The sequence below is a fragment of the Nansenia antarctica genome (genome assembly GCF_963989245.1).
Source record: "Nansenia antarctica genome assembly, chromosome: 2".
Lineage (NCBI taxonomy): Eukaryota > Metazoa > Chordata > Actinopteri > Argentiniformes > Microstomatidae > Nansenia > Nansenia antarctica.
Window position 1 is genome coordinate 57,788,217 of NC_137675.1, and position 19,778 is coordinate 57,807,994.

The 19,778-nt window shown below is 49.1% G+C and overlaps 1 protein-coding gene across 5 annotated transcripts in view; it reads right to left on the reverse strand.

Annotated features, from left to right (window-relative positions):
* The window catches only part of csnk1da (casein kinase 1, delta a), a gene marked incomplete at its 3' end in the record, with an annotated part of 41,485 nt that overhangs the window by 20,387 nt on the left and 1,320 nt on the right, over positions 1 to 19,778 (reverse strand). For all 5 annotated transcript variants that reach the window (XM_080524841.1, XM_080524842.1, XM_080524840.1 and 2 more), the window contains exons 2-4: positions 11,032 to 11,142; positions 7,555 to 7,703; positions 6,732 to 6,960 (exon numbers count right to left, since the gene is read on the reverse strand). In XM_080524841.1, the coding sequence (XP_080380967.1) occupies positions 6,732 to 6,960; positions 7,555 to 7,703; positions 11,032 to 11,142 (489 nt within the window). The remainder of the gene's footprint in view (positions 1 to 6,731; positions 6,961 to 7,554; positions 7,704 to 11,031; positions 11,143 to 19,778) is intronic.

Consider the following 19,778-nt stretch of genomic DNA (forward strand, 5'->3'; position numbering starts at 1 on the left):
AGCGGCTGCTCCGCAAGATCCCACGCTTCCGGCAGGAGAGGTTCCGGCGACAGCAGCGCGTTCGTAACCCCGGGAAGCTGGGTCTGAGCATGGCTGCCTTCGCGGAGTTCCTACTGGAGGAAGTGCATGACACCAACGTAGACGCCATGGGTTACGCTGAGCCGAAGAAGGAGAGGGAGAAGGGAGACCGCTGGGACAGGCCGAGCTCGAACAGAGGACGCCCAGTAGGAGTGCTGCACACGGAGGAGGAGCCTCGGAGAGAGAGGAAAGCCCGACCTGAGGGAAAGGATTCCTCTCAACCCCCTCAAAAGGGACGGAGAGGTCCACCGCCATGTCCGTACTGCACCAGCGAGCACTGGTTCAATGAGTGCAGTGACTTCAACAACCTGAGTACCGAGGCCAAGCAGAGGTGGCTCGAGGAGAACAAGAGGTGCTGGAACTGTGGGCGCGACCATCTGGCTAAGAACTGCACCTTGAGGAGAAAGTGCAACCGCTGTGAGGAGGTCCACCTCAACATCTTACACGAGGTCTCCCTCGCCAGGTCCACGGAGGGCACCAGAAGCCCTAGGTCCGGTAGCGCACCGGAAGAGGCAACCCCTGTCTACTACCTAGACCCAGCCCGGAGCAGCGGCTCCAAGGTCCTACTGAAGGTGGTGAAGGTCCGACTTCACCACAACAACGCTGTGTACGACACGTACGCCGTTCTAGACGACGGGTCGGAACGGACCATCCTTCTCCAGGGGGCAGTGCGCCAGTTGGGGCTCCAAGGGACTGCGGAGAAGCTGACTCTGCGCACGATACGTCGCGACCTTAAAGAGGTCACCGGGGCGAGAATCAACTTCTCTATCTCCCCGGCGGGGCGGCCGTCGGACAGATATCGGCTTCAGAATGTCTTCACCGCCGACCAGCTAGCGCTCTCCCGCTACGACTACCCCCTGGAGAGATTACGCGCAAGATATTCCCACCTACGGCGAGTAGACCTACATCCGATAGAAGGAGCGGAGCCAACCCTTCTCATCGGCTCGGACAACGCTGAACTGATCGTGTCGCTCCGTCCTCCGCTGAGAGGACCACGAGGCTGCCCGATGGCTGTTAAGACTGCGCTTGGGTGGGCCCTCCAAGGCGCTACCGAGGGGAGAGATAGAGACGGGAGAGCTACGTCATCCCTCCATGTCCGAACCGAAGAAGCAAACCAACCAACCGGACCGCCTGGAGTGGAATCTATTGCTGCCAGTGCACCTGGAACAGTTAGTACCACAAATGGTTCACCACAGGATGACCAACCAAAGAAGAAGTCTCTGTGGACAGAGCATAAGTCTCTGGATGGGAAGACCTACTTCTACAACACAGAGACTAAACAGTCCTCAGGGGAGAAACCAGACGACCTGAAATCTCCTGCTGAGCAAATGTTGTCTAAGTGCCCGTGGAAGGAGTACAAGTCTGACACGGGAAAGCCTTACTACTACAACTCCCAGACTAAGGAGTCCCGGTGGACCAAGCCCAAAGAGCTGGAAGATCTTGAAGCGATGATCAAAGCGGAGGAGAATGGGACGGTAGAAGCTGCAGCTCCTGGCACCGCCCCCGTCCCCACTCTTCAGGTTGATCCTGCTGCTACCATGGCGACCATGATGGACATGGAGGCCATGGCGGCAACAGCTGTTGCCGAGGAACACCTGCAGGTGGCCATGCACCCTCACGTGGCCGAGGTCAGCATTGACGCACCCGTCAACTCCGTCGAGTACACGTCAGCCATGGAAGTCTCAGCCAGTATTGTAGACGCCTCCAAGGAGGAAAGGCCGGAGTTGGCGAAGAAAACGTACAAGTGGAACCCAAAAGAGGAGGCCAAGCAGGCCTTCAAAGAGCTTCTGAAGGAGAATGGTGTTTCATCCAACGCGTCATGGGAGCAAGCCATGAGAATGATCATCAACGACCCACGCTACAGCGCCCTGCCCAAGCTGAGTGAGAAGAAGCAAGCGTTTAAGGCCTACAAGGCTAAGAAGGAGAAGGAACAAGCCAAGCAGCTCAGGAAGAGGAACTGGGAGGCGCTGAAGAGCATTCTGGACAACATGGCCAACGTCACCTACCGCACCACCTGGTCCGAGGCCCAGCAGTACCTGCTGGACAACCCCACCTTCGCTGAGTACGAGGAGCTGCAGAACATGGACAAGGAAGACGCTCTGATCTGCTTCGAGGAGCACATCCGCGCCCTGGAGAAGGAGGAGAAGCAGAAGACTCTGCTGAGGGAGAGAGACAACTTGTCCGAAGGTGCAGTGGTACTGGTGATCGACCAGTCCCTTCCACGCGCCGCCTGGCAGACAGGCAGAGTGACCAAGGTCCTGCCGGGTCCGGATGGAAGGGTGCGGACGGCCATCGTGGACGTTGGTGGTCGCACTTACACCCGACCTGTGGCACGCCTGATTGAGCTCCCTCAAATTACCAAGGACACTATCACCTCCTACCTCACGCTGCTAGAGCAGCCTAGCCAGTGTGCCTTCCTTAGTTAACTGAAACCGAGGGTTTCATGGGGCGGCTGTTGTGAAGGCCCACAGTTTAGAGCCAGTTTAATTTCCCCAAACCAGCCCTATTTTGCCCCAGTTATTTCCTTTCTTATTTTCCATACTATTTCTGTACGTTTCATGAAGGTGTATGTATTATTATTGTAATGTTTATGTATATGTTTGATGACGTAGTATATCCGGGGTGTGTCCGTGACCCGGATGCTAGGTTCGGTGGTGTATATATAAGAGACGGAAGTGGTCAGTGTGTCAGTGTGTGATGAGAATCAGAACGAGAGAGACCAAACGAGAGAAGCAACGAGAAGTCAATTCTAAGATGGCGGATTCAGTAACACGCACACCGTGCAGAAGCTGAAGACGCCAGGAAAGTGATTATTGAGTTTACCACTGTAGCCCAGTTTAGTTGTGTCCCCGTTAGACAGCCTTGCCAGCAGCCGGCTGTTAACGTCGGACCAAGCGAGACGCCAAACTGGACAGAATCGTCGCCTCCACGAGCGGACTGCGACCGAACGCTGACTCCATCGGAGCTTCGACGTGGACCACCGGACCTGGGCCCTTCACCTCGTCGTGGACCACGAAGAAGGCCCTTTCCCTCCGCGTTGCTACGTCACCCCCCCCCTTTTGTCTGCTACCTTCCTCGACGCACATGCCATCCAACCAGGCCTCAACGCGCACCACAGTCCGGGACTATAAGCCTGTTCAGGCCAGACACTATGAGTGAGTGATTGAGTGTGTGTGTGGCCGGCGGGGAGGGAATGTATATATCTGGGGATGTATACATCAGTCATGTAAATAAATGTGTTGTTCATATGTGATACCGTTACCGTGTGTTAGTTGTTTGTATGCTAATGCTAATTCCAAGGCTAATGCTAATGCTAATTCCAAGGCTAATGCTAATGCTAATTCCATGCTAATGCTAACGATAGTAACTGCTAGTCTAACGGTTTGCTGGCGCCCCCTGCCTGTATCCTCCTACACTGCCTATTTAGCTTAGAGTTAGTTAGATAACCAGCCCCTTCCTAAATTATACAGTCCTTTTAGCTACTCCCTGGTTACAACAACAAAATAAAAATGTCAGGGAAGAAATGTACAGCTAAACGCAAGTATGGAGATGAGCACAGGACGTTTTTAGCCGAGTGGGAGAGTGAATATTTCTTTGTGGAGCGCAATGGAAAGCCATTCTGCCTGATATGCCAAACATCGTTGGCACATTACAAAGCTTCCAATCTCCAGCGCCATTTCAGCACAACGCATGCTAACATTGACCAGGAGTTTCCAAAAGGCACCGAACTTCGCAAGGGTAAATTAAACAGCTTGAAAAGCCAGACACAAACACAGACCAAGTTGTTCCAAAGATTTGTTAAGCAATCAGAGACAGTGACACTTGCGTCCTATCAAGTGGCCTGGAACATTGCACGTGCTAAAAAGCCATACAATGAAGGAGAGTTTATTAAGAAATGCATCACTGATGTGATGGAAATATTGTCTCCAAATGAAACACTGAAAAAGATGGCCTCAGACATCCAACTGTCACGCCACACCATTGAACACAGAATATCAGACATAAACAGTGCCATTGAAACAGAATTACATTCTGATCTTCAGAATTGTGAATATTTCAGTGTTGCATTGGATGAGTCTTGTGACATACCACAGTTGGCAATATTTGCACGGTCAGTTTCAAAAGACTGTGTGATCAAAGAAGAGCTCCTTGATATTCAACCTCTGAAGGACAGGACCCGTGGCATAGATGTGAAAAAAACCATGACTGACGTGTTTGCAAAAGCAAATCTGCCAATCCAGAAACTGACAGCAATAGCCACGGATGGAGCACCCTCAATGGTTGGATCTGCAAACGGGCTAGTGGGGCTCTGTAAAGCTGACAACACTTTTCCAGAGTTTTGGAATTTCCACTGCATCATTCATCGGGAGCAGCTTGTGTCTAAAACCCTGAATTTAGACCACGTCATGAAGCCTGTGATGGAAATCGTCAATTATATCCGCACACATGCTCTTAACCACAGGCAATTCAAAAATCTGATTGCTGAACTTGACCAAGACCTTCCCAGAGACCTGCCACTTCACTGCACTGTGAGGTGGCTTTCTAAAGGCAAAGTGCTGTCTTGCTTCCTTGAGCTGTTGGATGCTGTGAGGCTGTTCATGGAGGATAAGAACAAGGACTATCCGCAGCTGTCAGACCCCCAGTGGATTTTGGATTTGTCTTTTTTGGTCGACATGCTGAGTCATCTGGACAGGCTCAACCTGGATCTGCAAGGGAAGTTAAAGATGTTGCCTGACCTGGTGCAAAGTGTGTTTGCATTTGTCAAAAAAATCAAGCTGTTTAAGGAGCATCTTCAAAAGGGAGAATTAACACACTTCGCCTCTCTGAAACAAGCAAGCAGACAAGCTGCACCTGCCGCCCTGAGAAAGCAGACTGCCCAATATGCGACACAGATTGAAAAGCTCCAGGAGAGTTTTGAGACCCGATTCCAGGACCTACAGCAGAAAAGGCCTCAGATTACGTTCCTCATTGACCCTTTCAGTGCAGAGACAGACTGTTTAAAAGCCCCCCTTGTCACAGATGAGGCAGCGTCAGAGATGGAGATGATTGAACTGTCAGAGGATGACAGACTGAAGTCTGTTCTAAGAGATGGGACCATTGAGTTTTGGAAAACTGTGCCAATGGAAACATATCCCCATGTCAAACGGGCTGCGCTCAAGCTACTCTCAATGTTTGGGTCAACATATGTTTGTGCGTCTGTGTTTTCTACCCTGAAACATGTGAAATCCAAGCACAGATCTGTTCTGACTGACACACATGTGAAGGAACTGCTTCGAGTGGCCACAACAGAATACAAACCAGATTTGAAGAGGATTGTGGCAAGCAAGGACTGCCAGAAGTCCCACTGAGTCAAAGGAGCAACAGGTAAGACAAAAATATGTGTCACATACACTGTTATTGTGAGGTAGGCTATTGTAAATTGTTATATTTCTGTGTGTGGAGAGAGTATGAGAGAGGGAAAGACTGTGTGTGCATGCTAACCTTGACAAGAAATAACAGAAGCTGCCTCCTCCCTCTCTCTCGTTTCAGATCTCCGAGGCAGAGAAGAGATGATATTTAGCAGCTTTCCCACCTGCTTTCATTTCATTCATGCATATTCAGTCATGTGTGAGAAAGAAAAATAAATAAATCTGTCTGCAAAGTAGCCTATTGGAAATGTATTATTGTGTGTGTGTGTGTGTGTGTGTGTGTGTGTGTGTGTGAGTAAGAGGGAGTGCTTTTGTGAGCCCGCATGTATGATGTGGCTCTTTGTGGTACCCCAATATTTTTTTGTGGCTCTTAGTCTCCGACTGGTTGGCCACCCCTGATCTGGATGATCCAGAGGAGGAATGGGAGAAGGTCATGTGGTCTGATGAGACCAAAATAGAGCTTTTTGGCATAAACTCCACTCGCCGTGTTTGGAGGAAGAAGAAGGATGAGTACAACCCCAAGAACACCATCCCAACCGTGAAGCATGGAGGTGGAAACATCATTCTTTGGGGATGCTTTTCTGCAAAGGAGACAGGACGAATGCACCGTATTGAGGGGAGGATGGATGGGGCCAAGTATCGCGAGATCTTGGCCAATAACCTCCTTCCCTCAGTAAGAGCATTGAAGATGGGTCGTGGCTGGGTCTTCCAGCATGACAACGACCCGAAACACACAGCCAGGGCAACTAAGGAGTGGCTCCGTAAGAAGCATCTCAAGGTCCTGGAGTGGCCTAGCCAGTCTCCAGACCTGAACCCAATAGAAAATCTTTGGAGGGAGCTGAAAGTCCATGTTGCCCAGCGACAGCCCCGAAACCTGAAGGATCTGGAGAAGATCTGTATGGAGGAGTGGGCCCAAATCCCTGCTGCAGTGTGTGCAAACCTGGTCAAGAACTACAGGAAACGTCTGATCTCTGTAATTGCAAACAAAGGTTTCTTTACCAAATATTAAGTTCTGTTTTTCTGATGTATCAAATACTTATTTCATGCAATAAAATGTAAATTAATTACTTTAAAATCATACAATTTGATTTTCTGGATTTTTGTTTTAGATTCTGTCTCTCACAGTTGAAGTGTACCTATGATCAAAATTACAGACCTCGACATTCTTTCTAAGTGGGAAAACGTGCAAAATCAGCAGTGTATCAAATACTTGTTCTCCCCACTGTATGTATGTATGTGTCTTACCTATCCCCAGATGTGTGTTGATGGAGGCGTAGCGGGCGGTGCCCGTCAGGTTCTTGTTCTCGCGGTAGGGGATGTGCTGGTGTGTGCGGGCGTCCCGGTACTTCTTGGCCAGGCCGAAGTCGATGATGTAGACCAGGTTGCCCTTCTTGCCCAGGCCCATGAGGAAGTTGTCGGGCTTCACGTCTCGGTGGATGAAGTTCTTGGAGTGGATGTACTCGATTCGACTGATCTGAGGGGTGGAGGATCAACAAGAGGAGGACTAGCGTTAGCTTGTTCGCCAAGTCAATAATGTATACACAATATATCAAAGTCAACAAAAAAACTTTGATACTCGGGAGACCAGTAGACTGGTTCAACAGGAAACGATTACACTGCCCATGCAAAACAGACACACTCAATGCAAATAGAAGGCATTAAGGACAAAGAGGTCCTTCTGCACTAGTAGGGGTCTTTATGATGTGAGACTGAGTGACACTGTGTCATATGGGGCTTTATGGCATCTATGGAAAGCAACATGGAGGTAAGAGCAATGGAGTCATGGCACATTCAGACTGAGGGTGGCTGAGGCCAGGCTTCCTGACATTTCAAAAGGAAGCTGAAGGACAGAGAGCCTGTGGAGACATACGGTCCCAAACAGAGATATGGATTTAGCCGATGGACGTCAGCAAAACTATCCTTCAGGATGCCACCGAGTGTTCCCTCCATCACAATAGCATACCACCAACATGGCACTCAGCCAGCCAGCCCCCCCCTCCCCTCCCCTCTCCTCTCCTCTCCTCTCCTCTCCTCTCCTCTCCTCTCCTCTCCTCTCCTCTCCTCTCACCATCTGGTCAGCAAGCAGCAGGACGGTCTTCAGGCTGAACTTGCGGGAGCAGAAGTTGAACAGGTCCTCTAGGCTTGGCCCCAGAAGCTCCATCACCATCACATTGTAGTCTCCCTCCGCCCCGCACCACTTTATCGTAGGGATGCCCACTACAGAGAGAAAGAGAGAGAGGGGGGGGGGGGGGGGAGAGACAGAGATTATAGTTAGCTATAGCACAGTCATTTTACAGGCTAGCTGATTACATAATGATGAGGAATGTTATTGGCCAGCAACAAGAGCCACTCCAGTCCAGGGGAACTAAACAGGGCAGCATATGAAGGTCAAAATATCATGGGAAGGATTGACTGGCACAGTTCCATTACCGATGAACCCCCCCCCTCCACTAGCCTCTACCCTTGCCGGATCCAAAGACTGGATAGATGTAAGCAAAATGTAAGTGATAGCTGATGCTGCCTCTACCTAGCGCCTCAATAGCGCCTCCACCCTATCTCTTACACTGGTCTTCAGTCTTTTCAGAGCACCTCAAGGGTTTGACAGAGCACCAGGAGAGGGTGAGGAGCTGAGAGGAATCCAGGCCATTGTGTTAGACAGGCTTAGTTTAGTTTAGTTTAGTTTAGTTTATTATATCGAGGACAATCCTAATACATGAACCATATAAAATATAGTAAAAAAAGGCAGCGTTAGCCTAGTCGGCAGCAACACGCCATCAAGACACTGGCCTATTTTGAACGGAACTAGACAAGACACCTTAGCTGGTGGAGACAGAGAGACACACACACACACGCACGCACACAGCGGTGAAGGTGACCTTCACTCTCAGGCAGAGAGCTAAAGGAGGGGGGAGGAAGAAGAGGAGGAGGACAGGGGGAGTAGGTGGAGGGGACGCCATCTGATTCAGTTAGGGTGTAAGATGTAATAAAAAATGAGAAGAGGTCAGCTCATATTAACCAGGCTCTCAAGGCTTGGTCTCATCGTGTGTGTGTGTGTGTGTGTGTGTGTGTGCGTGCAGGCACAAGAGAGGCAGAGAGAGCTCTGAGGGAGGCTATAAACCATACACCATGCCGACAGGCGACCTTGAAGGTAGGGTGTGTGTGTGTGTGTACATATGAAATCGATACAGAGCGTCTCCACAGGACAGCAGATACCCAATTAGATCGCCACCACAGGGCAGTCTCTTCCCTGGCAGAGAGAGAGAGAGAGCTAGCCCTCTGTCTAAGCCAATACCACAACCCTGCAGGAGGCCAGGGGGTGGAACCAGAGAAAGGGAACCATTCCCAACTCCATCATACAAGAGACTATTGGCTGCTCTATTACATTACAGCTCCATCCGCAAATCGAGCCCTGTGGAATAACCCAGGTCAGGGTTTTCCATAGTAGTACGGATAGCTGCCAATAGGCTACTTGAGACGGCTGAAAACTCGGGCGGGTAATTTTGGAGCAATTATCTTGTTTTAGCTAGGCAGATGGCCAAGTGTGATAAATCAGAAAAGGTGGCTATGGAGAAGATTGGAGAAATCAGATCATGTATTACACTTGGGGACCATAATTCTGTCGTCCCAGTTTCAAGTATCTTGACTGTGTTAGCTTGAATCTCTCCAGACAGGCAGACCCGCGCGTTAAGAGAGTAGCGGGGTCACAGACAGCTGGTATAGTAGTCATGGCAGCTGGTGTCGTCGTGCCTAAGCAGTAGCCCGTACCCTATGCTTGGCATTTTCAGAAAGCAAGGTGCAGTATTCTGGTGCTCAGCACTTTAAACTACACGGTTCTCCAGGTCAGCTATTTCCTCACACACGCACGCAGCCAAATATATCCCCTAGACTGGGTCATTCTCCATGCATCAGCGAACCCTCCCTGGTCCCCTTACGAACACAGAGCGCGGCGCATTTATAGCGACGTGTCTGCTTCTGAACAGAGATGGGTACTAAGTCCTACTGGTTACCTAACTCGTCTAGCGGCGTACTTACGTACTCTTTTTGACGGAAGGAGGTTATTTGGAGAGGTAGAGGAAAAAGGTATAGCTAAAGCTAGCAAATACAGTAACCAGTAGTACCCAACTACTCCAGAGTCATATATAGACACTCTATCTAAGGCTCTGTGCTACAGAGGCTAGGCTAAAATAGCTTCAGTTCCCTTCCTTACCAGTGACCTATTATAGGACCTGAGCGAAAGCAATGGGTTGCCTTTCAGCCGAGAACTTTAGGGCATTGAGTCTCTGTAGAGACGAAGAGAATATGAACGTGATAATGAAGAGATGTGGCGCCCCGGTGCCCCCCGATTCCTCCCCACCTCCCCCCCAAACACACACACGTCTGCCAGCGTATGAACACATTAATATTCATGTGGTGGCTGTAGGCTGGAAAAGATGGAGGAAGGCGCCCCGGAGAAGAGGAATTTCAGAGACTCCGCCCCTCCCCCACACATCCACACATGCCTGCTCTTCCCGTCGCCGCAACACCCCCACCCCACCGCCCCCTCTCCTCCCCAGGCACGCACCATCTGGACAGGGAGAAAGAGTTAAAGAGCGTAGAGATGAAAGAGGATGGGAGGGAAAGAGAGAGAGAGATGGACTGAAAAGGGGAAACAGTGGTGAGAGAAAGTAGAGACAAATTGATAGAGGGATGGATAGATTACAGATGGGGGGGGTGAAGAAAGGACCTGGAGAGAGAAGAAGAATAATGGGAATACAGGGGAGGAGGACAACAGGGCTGCCAGGTTATCACCTCCATCCTCTCCCAACGTCAGCGCACCCTAATGGGGTAACACTCCTGAGGGGTAGGGGGGGCAGGGTGGAGGGTGGTGGGGGGGCAGGGTGGAGGGTGGTGGGGGGGCAGGGTTGGGGGTGGTGTGGGGTAGGAACACTGTGAATGTAGGCAGACTGGAGCATCTCTGAGGAACAAGGGGGGGGATGGAGCCACACACACACACGCGCACGCACGCCACAGGGACTGTGTAAACCTCCAGCAACTGCTGCTTACAGATTGCCAAACATCTACTGGGCGAGAGAGGACCACATTTACTAACACAGAATAACCAACAACTACAACAAAAAAACACACCTTAACACACACAGATAAGAACACACATCCTGCAGGGCTTTACAAAAACACACACGCACACAGACCATCATCATGACTAGCCAGTGGAACGGCTACTAAGCAGGTCTGAGTGACATGGGTGACAGGGGGGGGTGATGCTGTGTGTGTGACCTCCATTAGCTCAGGGCAGGAGAGGGCAGGCACCGCTCAGCTCTCTTCTATTACTCAGCTAATTAAAGCAGACTTCCCTCACCACTACGGAGATCAATAACCCACATGGCGGTCCCGGGTAGCCGGACAAATGCATTAAAGAGTGTGCTTGGACGACTGTGTTGAGGTGATGAGAGGGGGGAGCGTCTACGGCCGTGTCGTCACAGAGGGGGGGGGGGGGGGGGGAAGCAGCGTGTGGCGCTGCCGGGGGTACACGGCGTGGATACCGTACCTCCTCCCTGCATCATCTTGTAGATCTTGCTCTCGATGTGGAGCTGGGGGTGCTTCGTCTTCACACATTCCAGCTTTATGGCCACTTCCTCCCCCACTGAGATGTCCGTGCCTGGATGGAGGAGAGAGAGAGAGAGGGAAAGGTTAGATACGTTACCATGGTACTTAAGAGTATAGTGTTAACTTCATCATAGAAGAATAGACATGTGAGGGCAAGGGGGCGTAGAGGGTAAGACATTAAGCTACAGGTCTGGGGAGTTCCAGCTCCACACAGGTTCACTATCTAGACACGGACCGTAGGGACCCGTCACACGGTGGGAATATCCGCACCGGAAGGCGTGACGACGCTGCGCTCGTATCTCTCCGCACTCCGGCTTCATCAAGTGGAGTATAATAATAATAATCCACTCCATTAAGAGAGGCTTGGCCACGTCTAAGCCTGACTGATCAGGAACATTATCATGAGTCAGCAGCACGCCGCAATCAAATACGCCCCTACGGAAACACGGCCTCGGCGTGATTAAGCCATCTCTGTTCCCGTGGATAGTGGTCTGAGTCACGAGCAGTCGAGCACCAACTCATATTCTCTCTCTCTCTCTCTCTCTCTCTCTCTCGTCAGCTACTACAGCCTTCCCTGCGTGTGACGACCCGCTGTGACAGTGGCACAGCTATCAGTCACTCCCACCAAACGCACCGACTGTGTCACAAAAAGACCCTCTCCATCCAACTCATTAGCCGACCCCCGCTCTCCATCCAACTCATTAGTCAACACATGCCCCGCCCCGCCCCCCCCCCCCCATCCCATAGGTCCTTCGACCCCTTATGCAAATAATCATCCAAAACTGGGACATCGACGATGAGACAAGGGCTGTGATTATATAGTCATGGCATTTCAAGGATTTGTGTGTGTGTGTGTGTGTGTGTGTGTGTGTGTGTGTGAGAATGTGTTGTAGGCTACACTGTGTGGCCATAGAGTAATATTACAATGTCAAAACTGAGTATCAAATGGTTTGCAGCAGCAGCAGCAACCCCCCCCCCGTCCCCCCAGCCCCTTAGTTCACCAACCCCTCAGTAACAGCCAACACTGACACACCACTGAGTGTTCAGGACCCACAGAGCTCGCTTCTGGTGTGTCTGAGGGGCTGTTTGTTCAGTCCACTACTTCCCCCGTAAGCATCATGGCTTCAATACGATCTTATGCAGCAGGGGGTTTGTTTATCCTTGTTCAACTCCAGGGAATACAAAGACCTGTCGAACTCCAAATAGGCCTACAGAAGCAGGGGCCCATCTAAATAACCCACTGGATTATCACGGGACAAATCGGTCTCTCCCCCTCCCCCTCCTCTGTTTCAGGGGTTTGTTCCTCTCGTAGGGGTGTACAGAAACTCAATACCACATTATGTAAGCCCTTTCCTGGCCAATGCATCAGGGCTGCTGGCCTCCTGGGGAGCGTTGCAGTGTTTAAGGGCTGCGTAAAAAAGAGAGCACTCAACGAACAATCCGACATTGATTTCCATGCGTGTTACCGCTAAATCACTCCCTCAATTCCTCTGTGTAACCGATAAATCATTCCACGTTGGCATTGGTGACTGACACAGGGAGAACGGCGTTCTTGCCTGAGGCGGACAGACACAGCGAGCGTAAATGTAAAGTTACAGTTGCGAAAGCACGTCCGTTATCACAGATCCGGGATAGAGCCTCTCCCTTAGGCTGTGTGTTCCATCAGTGTGTTCACACTTGTATATCACGTTTCAGACGCCGTGCAAATGGAGGAGCCAACGGCTCACATGCGAGCCAGGTCAGACAGCAACAGAGTACGATTTCGACGCTCTGATTCTGCGCAGCAAGGACCTTCAAAACGCCTCGAGGAGCATTTAACACGTATAGCCTGATCTGCTAAATGATCCTATATTTGGTGCATCTCAAACACACTCATTATCATTAGAGAACCAGGCTGTTTGAGTCTAGTACAACCCATCAACCTATCCCTAATCCCCACATCTACCCCCCCCCCCCCCCCATCCACACCCAAATGTGGGTTCACAGGGAGGGCTGCCAGGGTGTTCAGCGGCTTCCATCATGTCGTCTGGGCACACTCCATTGCACATACCATCCCATTTCCATTTCAATGGAGCCGCCCCCTTTTGTTCAAGGGAAGGACGCAATCGTGCACAATACGCACTTTCCTGTGCAGAGGTTATACAGAATGCACACAACAACATAAACAAATGTTTACTGTCACACATGTTTTTGCGCGCACACACACAGACGATCGGACAACACTGCCTTTAGCATTGCTATCAGGGGGAGACAGAAAACACACAGACAGAAAACACACATACACACACACACACACACACACACACACACACACACACACAGTGATGAGTACGGTCACTGTTCTACAAGGTCCTCTTTAACTTTGGACTTGGGTTACATTTATATTACATTTTAGGCATTTAGTAGACGCCTTTATCCAACTTACAACAAATAGGCTACATTTGTTTAAGTAGGCTAAGTATGTTTTGTATTCATTTCACATGTAGGCCACATACTGTTGACTTATTAGTATAGTATTGTGTTGGATTGTTTTTAGTTTACTTTATTGTATTCCTATCTTTATATTTCACTGCACTGTTGAGAGAAACTTGTAATAACTACTTAATCGTACCATTTACAGCTGTATATGACACACACACACACACACTTTGATTTGACACACTTTTGGCTCTATATTGGCATAATGAATCTGACAAGTCTAGACTTCAGACCATGCCTCTTCACGTCAGACAAGGTAAGGTTCAAGCACTGCAGAAACACACACCAGGCCTGGCCGTGAACAAACTCAACGCTGTGTTGCTCTCAAGAGCCCCCAGTCTATGAAACTGCCTACCACGCTTGTGAAACACAGGCAGCACATACAAAGAACGAAAGAACAACATGCAAGAGACAAAATCATCACATACACAAGGACTGTGAAGACTGCACAAATTATCTGTTTGCAGCATCTGAAACAACATTTTTGGGGAGGTTCTTTTTTGCCTGACTGTTATCTTTATAGGAATTTGATTTGTCTGGACACATTCAGCAGGGGAGTGTTCCTCTCCTCCTGCCCACAGCATGCTGCTGTGTGTGTGTGTGTGTGTGTGTGTGTGTGTGTGTGTGTGTGTGTATCGTGGACTAGACATGCTCAGACACATCGTTGTGCGTGAACACAAACAAACAGCTCAGGAACAGAATCAGGAACTAACTACTCCCTAGTATCCCATATGCAAATAAGACACACACACAGGCACACAAACACACACACACACACACACACACACACACACACACACGCACGCACACGCACGCACACGCACACACGCACAGGCACAGGCACACAAACACCCACACACACACACACACACACAACCACACAGGACAAAGCTGCTAACATGAGCATTGTGCATACATGCATGCACTACACCCAAGGCAAACATACATGCTGATACAGAACATAAACCTGACCCATGTGGCATGGACACACACAAGCCTACACATTCATATGATAATAGTTTCTGTGTGCTTATGCACACTCTGGCATTCAATCCATTAGGCCTACACTCGTCAGCAGTATGGGTGATCAAAACCCTCTCAGAGCCTCGTCATAATGGCATGGATACTGTATCCGTGCTGGTGTTGGGGAACTCATTAAGAACACTGGCTCCCTCCCACACAATGAACCAATGGCACAGGGCCATGGAAGCCCACAGGTTTGCACAACCGTCCTGCTGGGTTTATTTTCCAACAACACCACCACCACCACCAACACCACCTCCTCTGCTCTCTCTCCCCGATCCTTAGCGAACAAAAACTGTGTGAGGAAAGCCAAGCAGGAACCCGTAACGTTCATTACGCAACAACAGACAAGAGAGCAGCAGAGCTGCCACCACAGCCAAACCCCCCCCCCCCCCAAAAAAGAAAAACAATAGGCTAGGCTACACTTTCATTAGTGAACAAAGTCACGCAGGGCCATATCATATTTCTAAAAGGGAGAGAGGGGGAGGTGGGTTCACTTGGCTTCGTGTGGCCATGGGTTTATTGTGTCCTTTTTTACAGAGGGACTCTGGCTTTACTCTGGGACTCTGGCCGTAATATTTGGTTCAATGCCCAAATAATAAATAAAAAACTGTTCCAAAATCAGTTGTGCTGTCTGAAATAACATGAGGTAAATGAAGATCACAGGGAGTGCTTGTTTGACGTGTATTTCAACGTGCCATAACCCCTAACCCCTTAAGAAGCATGTTTCTTCCTGTACAACCTTACTGATTCCCTCTGAGGACCAGATGGACTGAGACTGAGAGTGATACTGATATTCCCTGAATCTATTATGACTAATGGACAAAGTAACCTGTGACACAAAGCAAACTATTGAAGACATATGTAAGAATGCAATACCCACAATGACCCGTCTGTTTTTTTGTGTATAAAAAAAAAAGAATAAAAAAAAAAGAAGCATGTTTCTTATTTCTGAAAAACAATATTAAGATTAATCAGCACCTCAGTCACTAATATATAGGCTAGGCCTGGTTCCTCATATGGAGGTAACCCAAGCTTTATTTGTCTACATCAATAGCTGTTCCCTTTCTTCCTCTCCCACCCTGCCCTCCATAGCCTGCAGGCAGCTGGCCCCCATCTCTCCCTCTTCATCTCTGCCTGCTCTGGGGCCTCCGGGAGGGGAACAGGACAGGGGGTGGGGGGGGCAACAGGGCCACGGAGGTGGGGGAGGCTTTAGGGGGGGGGATTCTAGAGGGGGGACGACTGTCTCGAGGATAGACTGTTTGCAATCATACCATCCATGCGTACAGGAACACAGATCCGCTCGGTGAATGCATGAATGTCGCTCTACGGCACGTGAGGTTATGTAATCAAAGGGAGAGGAGAGAGGAGGAAAGGAAACATAACCAGGGACTAACTACAACACACACACACACACACACACACACACACACACACACAGACTCTCTCAAAGACACTCAGGCACTACTGTCGAGCGCATGCATGCATTGCATGCATGCTCAAACACAAACACTACTTAAAATGTATTGGATAAAAGCTGCTGTAACCGGGCAGTGCTTCAGTGATGACCAGCCACAGAGCGTGTAACACTGCGTAGGCTCTGACTCATCATTCACACGCGATGAAGAGACTTTCGTCGTCGCATAACCACAACCACGCCTTTGTTTTCATGGCCTTTCAAAACCACTTCTCACTTCACATTTACCAAGTGCCAGAGATACACCAGTGAAGGGGATGAGCTTGGATCTGTTTGCATTGGAAAAGGAGAACCAAGAGCCAGACCGCGGAGGGAAGTACGCCAAGCAACCCGATGATAACAGATAGTGGCCCGCTAACACTGTATCAGCATACTGCGAGGTGTTAGCGAGTCCGCTAGCAGATGCATTACATTACATTCATAATGTCAAAAGCTGCAGCCGTAATCCCATCCCTTCCTGAGTGTGTATGAGAGGGCCACAGAGGCCTGTGGTGCATCCAGATGGTCCTGGTGTTGTCGTATTGGCTTGGGACCCGAGGAGATGAGAATCTCGCGCGCCTCCTCTCCGGCTCTTCCGCTGGGGGGGGACTGAAGCCAATGCTGCAGTTTTCTCCTAAGAGGCTTGGGGTTGGGGGACGTGGACGCTGAATGTGCATGTGGTGTTGATCAGGCAGCCCGGATTTCCAGCGCAAATGACAGGGCAAGCGTACAACGCTGACGCACGCACACGCCAGCCCTGGTAATACACATGTACAGAACGTGCAGCTCCATCCACCCCATCAGGGGCATGCCGGGGTCAGTCACCCAGCTATGAAGAGCTCTGGTGTCTTTACATAAGCCCCCTAAGTAGATGAACGGCTGAATCCCCACACCGCGTTGTTACGTAACGCAGTTTAGTCATCATATGAAATAAAAATTAAAAATCGCACTAGGAGCTGGGCTGACACCAATGGAAATTAGGGATGCTCCGATCTGGATTTTTGGGGCCGATACCGATCACCGATTTTTTTCCTCAAGATCAACCGATACCGATACCGATTTTTTTAAAAATACATAACTGTAGGCCTACTGACTGGATAGCCTACATATTTTTTGCTTTTTAGACAAAAGTTTTGATCCATTAGGCACCAAGCAAACGCAGACCCATTTTTATGGCATAGTAAAAGTCTGGCCTATCACCCAGTTAGGGCCTGAAGCCCAAGTCAGTCGATATGGCTGTATAAAAGACATCATAAACGTGGCCTTCATGGTTTACATACTGTTACGTCCTCCTATGTTTTCTGTTCAGTTATCTGTCTTCCCCAGAAAAAAAAAAAAAAGATCGGTTTTTGCGATCGGCCATTTTTGCCGATCACCGATCGAGTCATTTGGAGTGAAATCGGCCGATTTAAATCGGTGGCCGATAAATCGGAGCATCCCTAATGGAAATGTTGCAACACCGTTTTGATTCTTACCAACATGATGTGTTTGCAGCTGAGGCGAAGGAGAGAGAGAGAGTGAAGAGAGAGGTAGCGAGGGAGAGGCCTGTTTGAGTTTCACTCAAGTGCTGAGACATACAGTCAGCGGAGTTAACACACAAACTGTAAACACTGATGTTCCAGCGGAGCTCAACTTTCAGCTGGTTTGACATGAGCCAAACACATGCAGATGAGGCCTCTCTACGCCCACCGCTTGGGGCGGGACGAAATCCATCAACAAGGCGAAATTATACACAACAGCATATTTGGCTAATCCATACTACACCACTGACAAAACAAACTCTAAACATGTCAGCGCGGGGGGAAAGGGATACTAGAATTTAATTCCAATATAATTTTAGACATGAAGACTGTTGTAAAGAAATGCTTGGCTTATTCGAGCATCATCAACTCCTCCTTGGTGAGCGACTGAGTGCATGTTCTAGACTTCATGCACTTCTGGAGTGCTGGGCTTATCATGCAGCTGTGGAAACATTTAAAAGAATGGCTCATGTCGATCACTACTGGACTCCAGCGTCATCCTCGAGTGGTGGCAGTAAAACAGTGGAGAACGAGTCGAAAAGTTGTTTTTGTTCAGTCGGTGGGGCAAGAGAAAACGAAGAGCAATGCCAGTCAAGATGCATTAACCAACCTCCTTTCAAAGATGCTACATATTAATACAGCCTAGGCTTCTGTGAAACCAACGAGCATTGCACGTCTTCATGCATTACACTGATATATGCTTGTACTATTACTGCGGGGAGCCTATTACACCAGTATCACAGGCCAAGCGGTGACCTCATCACCGTCTGTTGCCAATCACAAAAAAACACTACTTAGAACACAGAGTGCAGAACACGGTACTCCGAGACCCTTAAGAGATTCCAGCTGTTCTCAAGCATTGACCGCCTCAATAAATGAGACCATTACAACACATGAACTTGAATGAATGTTTGTCCAACGTTGTCGATCCATGCATGACAGCTACAAGGACACGTCTTGGCGGCACTCAGAAAGATGTGTTATTGTCAATGAAGCAGGTAGGCCTACCCCTACTTGAAAGGGGCAGAAAATGCAGCTGCTTGTAACAATACCTCTCGCCCTAGGGCAACACTGTGTGCAACATATTACATCCATCACTTGACAGAGTCTTTGGAGCTGTGTGCTTCTAACACTTGCATTCTGAACTGAACCAAAGGTCACAAGGAGGGAACGGTGAATTTCTTTAGAAAACATCAGGGAAGTCAGCAGTCACCACAGGTTATATTTCACCTCTTCGCACAAGCTACCAGTCATCTACACTAACGTCCTTAGAGGATTGGGCTAGGTTCAAATACTAAATCGCTTCCTTAGCTAGTGTCCTTTCCACGCTGACTTCTGATGCGGCAGAACTTGAGGTGAAAACAACAGTGTGTAGGCCCTAATACAATCCATTCCAGACTGTCAAGAAAAGAGGATAAGGGGAGGCAGCAATGTGAGAATATAGGGACACAGTCACTGACACACACACCGGCATTATCTGTGTCCTTTATTGTCCTGCATCACTTAGCAACAGAGACACATTGTTTGACCTAATAACGGGTCATGTTGTTAACCAGGAGGTTCATGGTTCACAAACAGGCCAGAACCTGGAAACAGAGGAAAGCTATTAGGAGGCCATTCAAGCAGCAAATCTAGTTTAGACCACATGTGTCAAGCACAGTGGTCTGACCAAACCAACCCCCCTAGATGGGACAAAGACCACCAGCAACCTCTTGGGCCTATGACAAACGAGTACCTGCACCTCTGACACTGTTCTAGGACAATGAGGGGCAAGGCTGCCTGTCAATCATGACAAACAACTGCTCCAAATCCAAATTGATCACGAGACCATAACGATGGGAACTTGATGTAGAAAAGGCCTTGATTTGAAAAGATTGAATGAAATATGGTGAAAATTCCACAAAGCCTATCAGAGGAAAATGTAAGGCTATACAATAGGCAAATAGAAATCTGATTGTAAAACCTTTGTCAACAGATAGACAGCAACATTGTGTGTCACAAACATGACCATGTGGTCAAGAAGACATCACCACAAACATCTCAATCGTGGCTGTGTAGAGATGAGGTCAATGAAACATAAAAGACCTTCCCATTTTCCTCCTAGGGGACTATGTTTGACCTGCAATTAGATCTGAATGATGTGATGTGATCAAAAAGCCTACAATTACTCAGCTGTATTGACATCTCTCTGGGAAAACCTGTTGTTTCAGT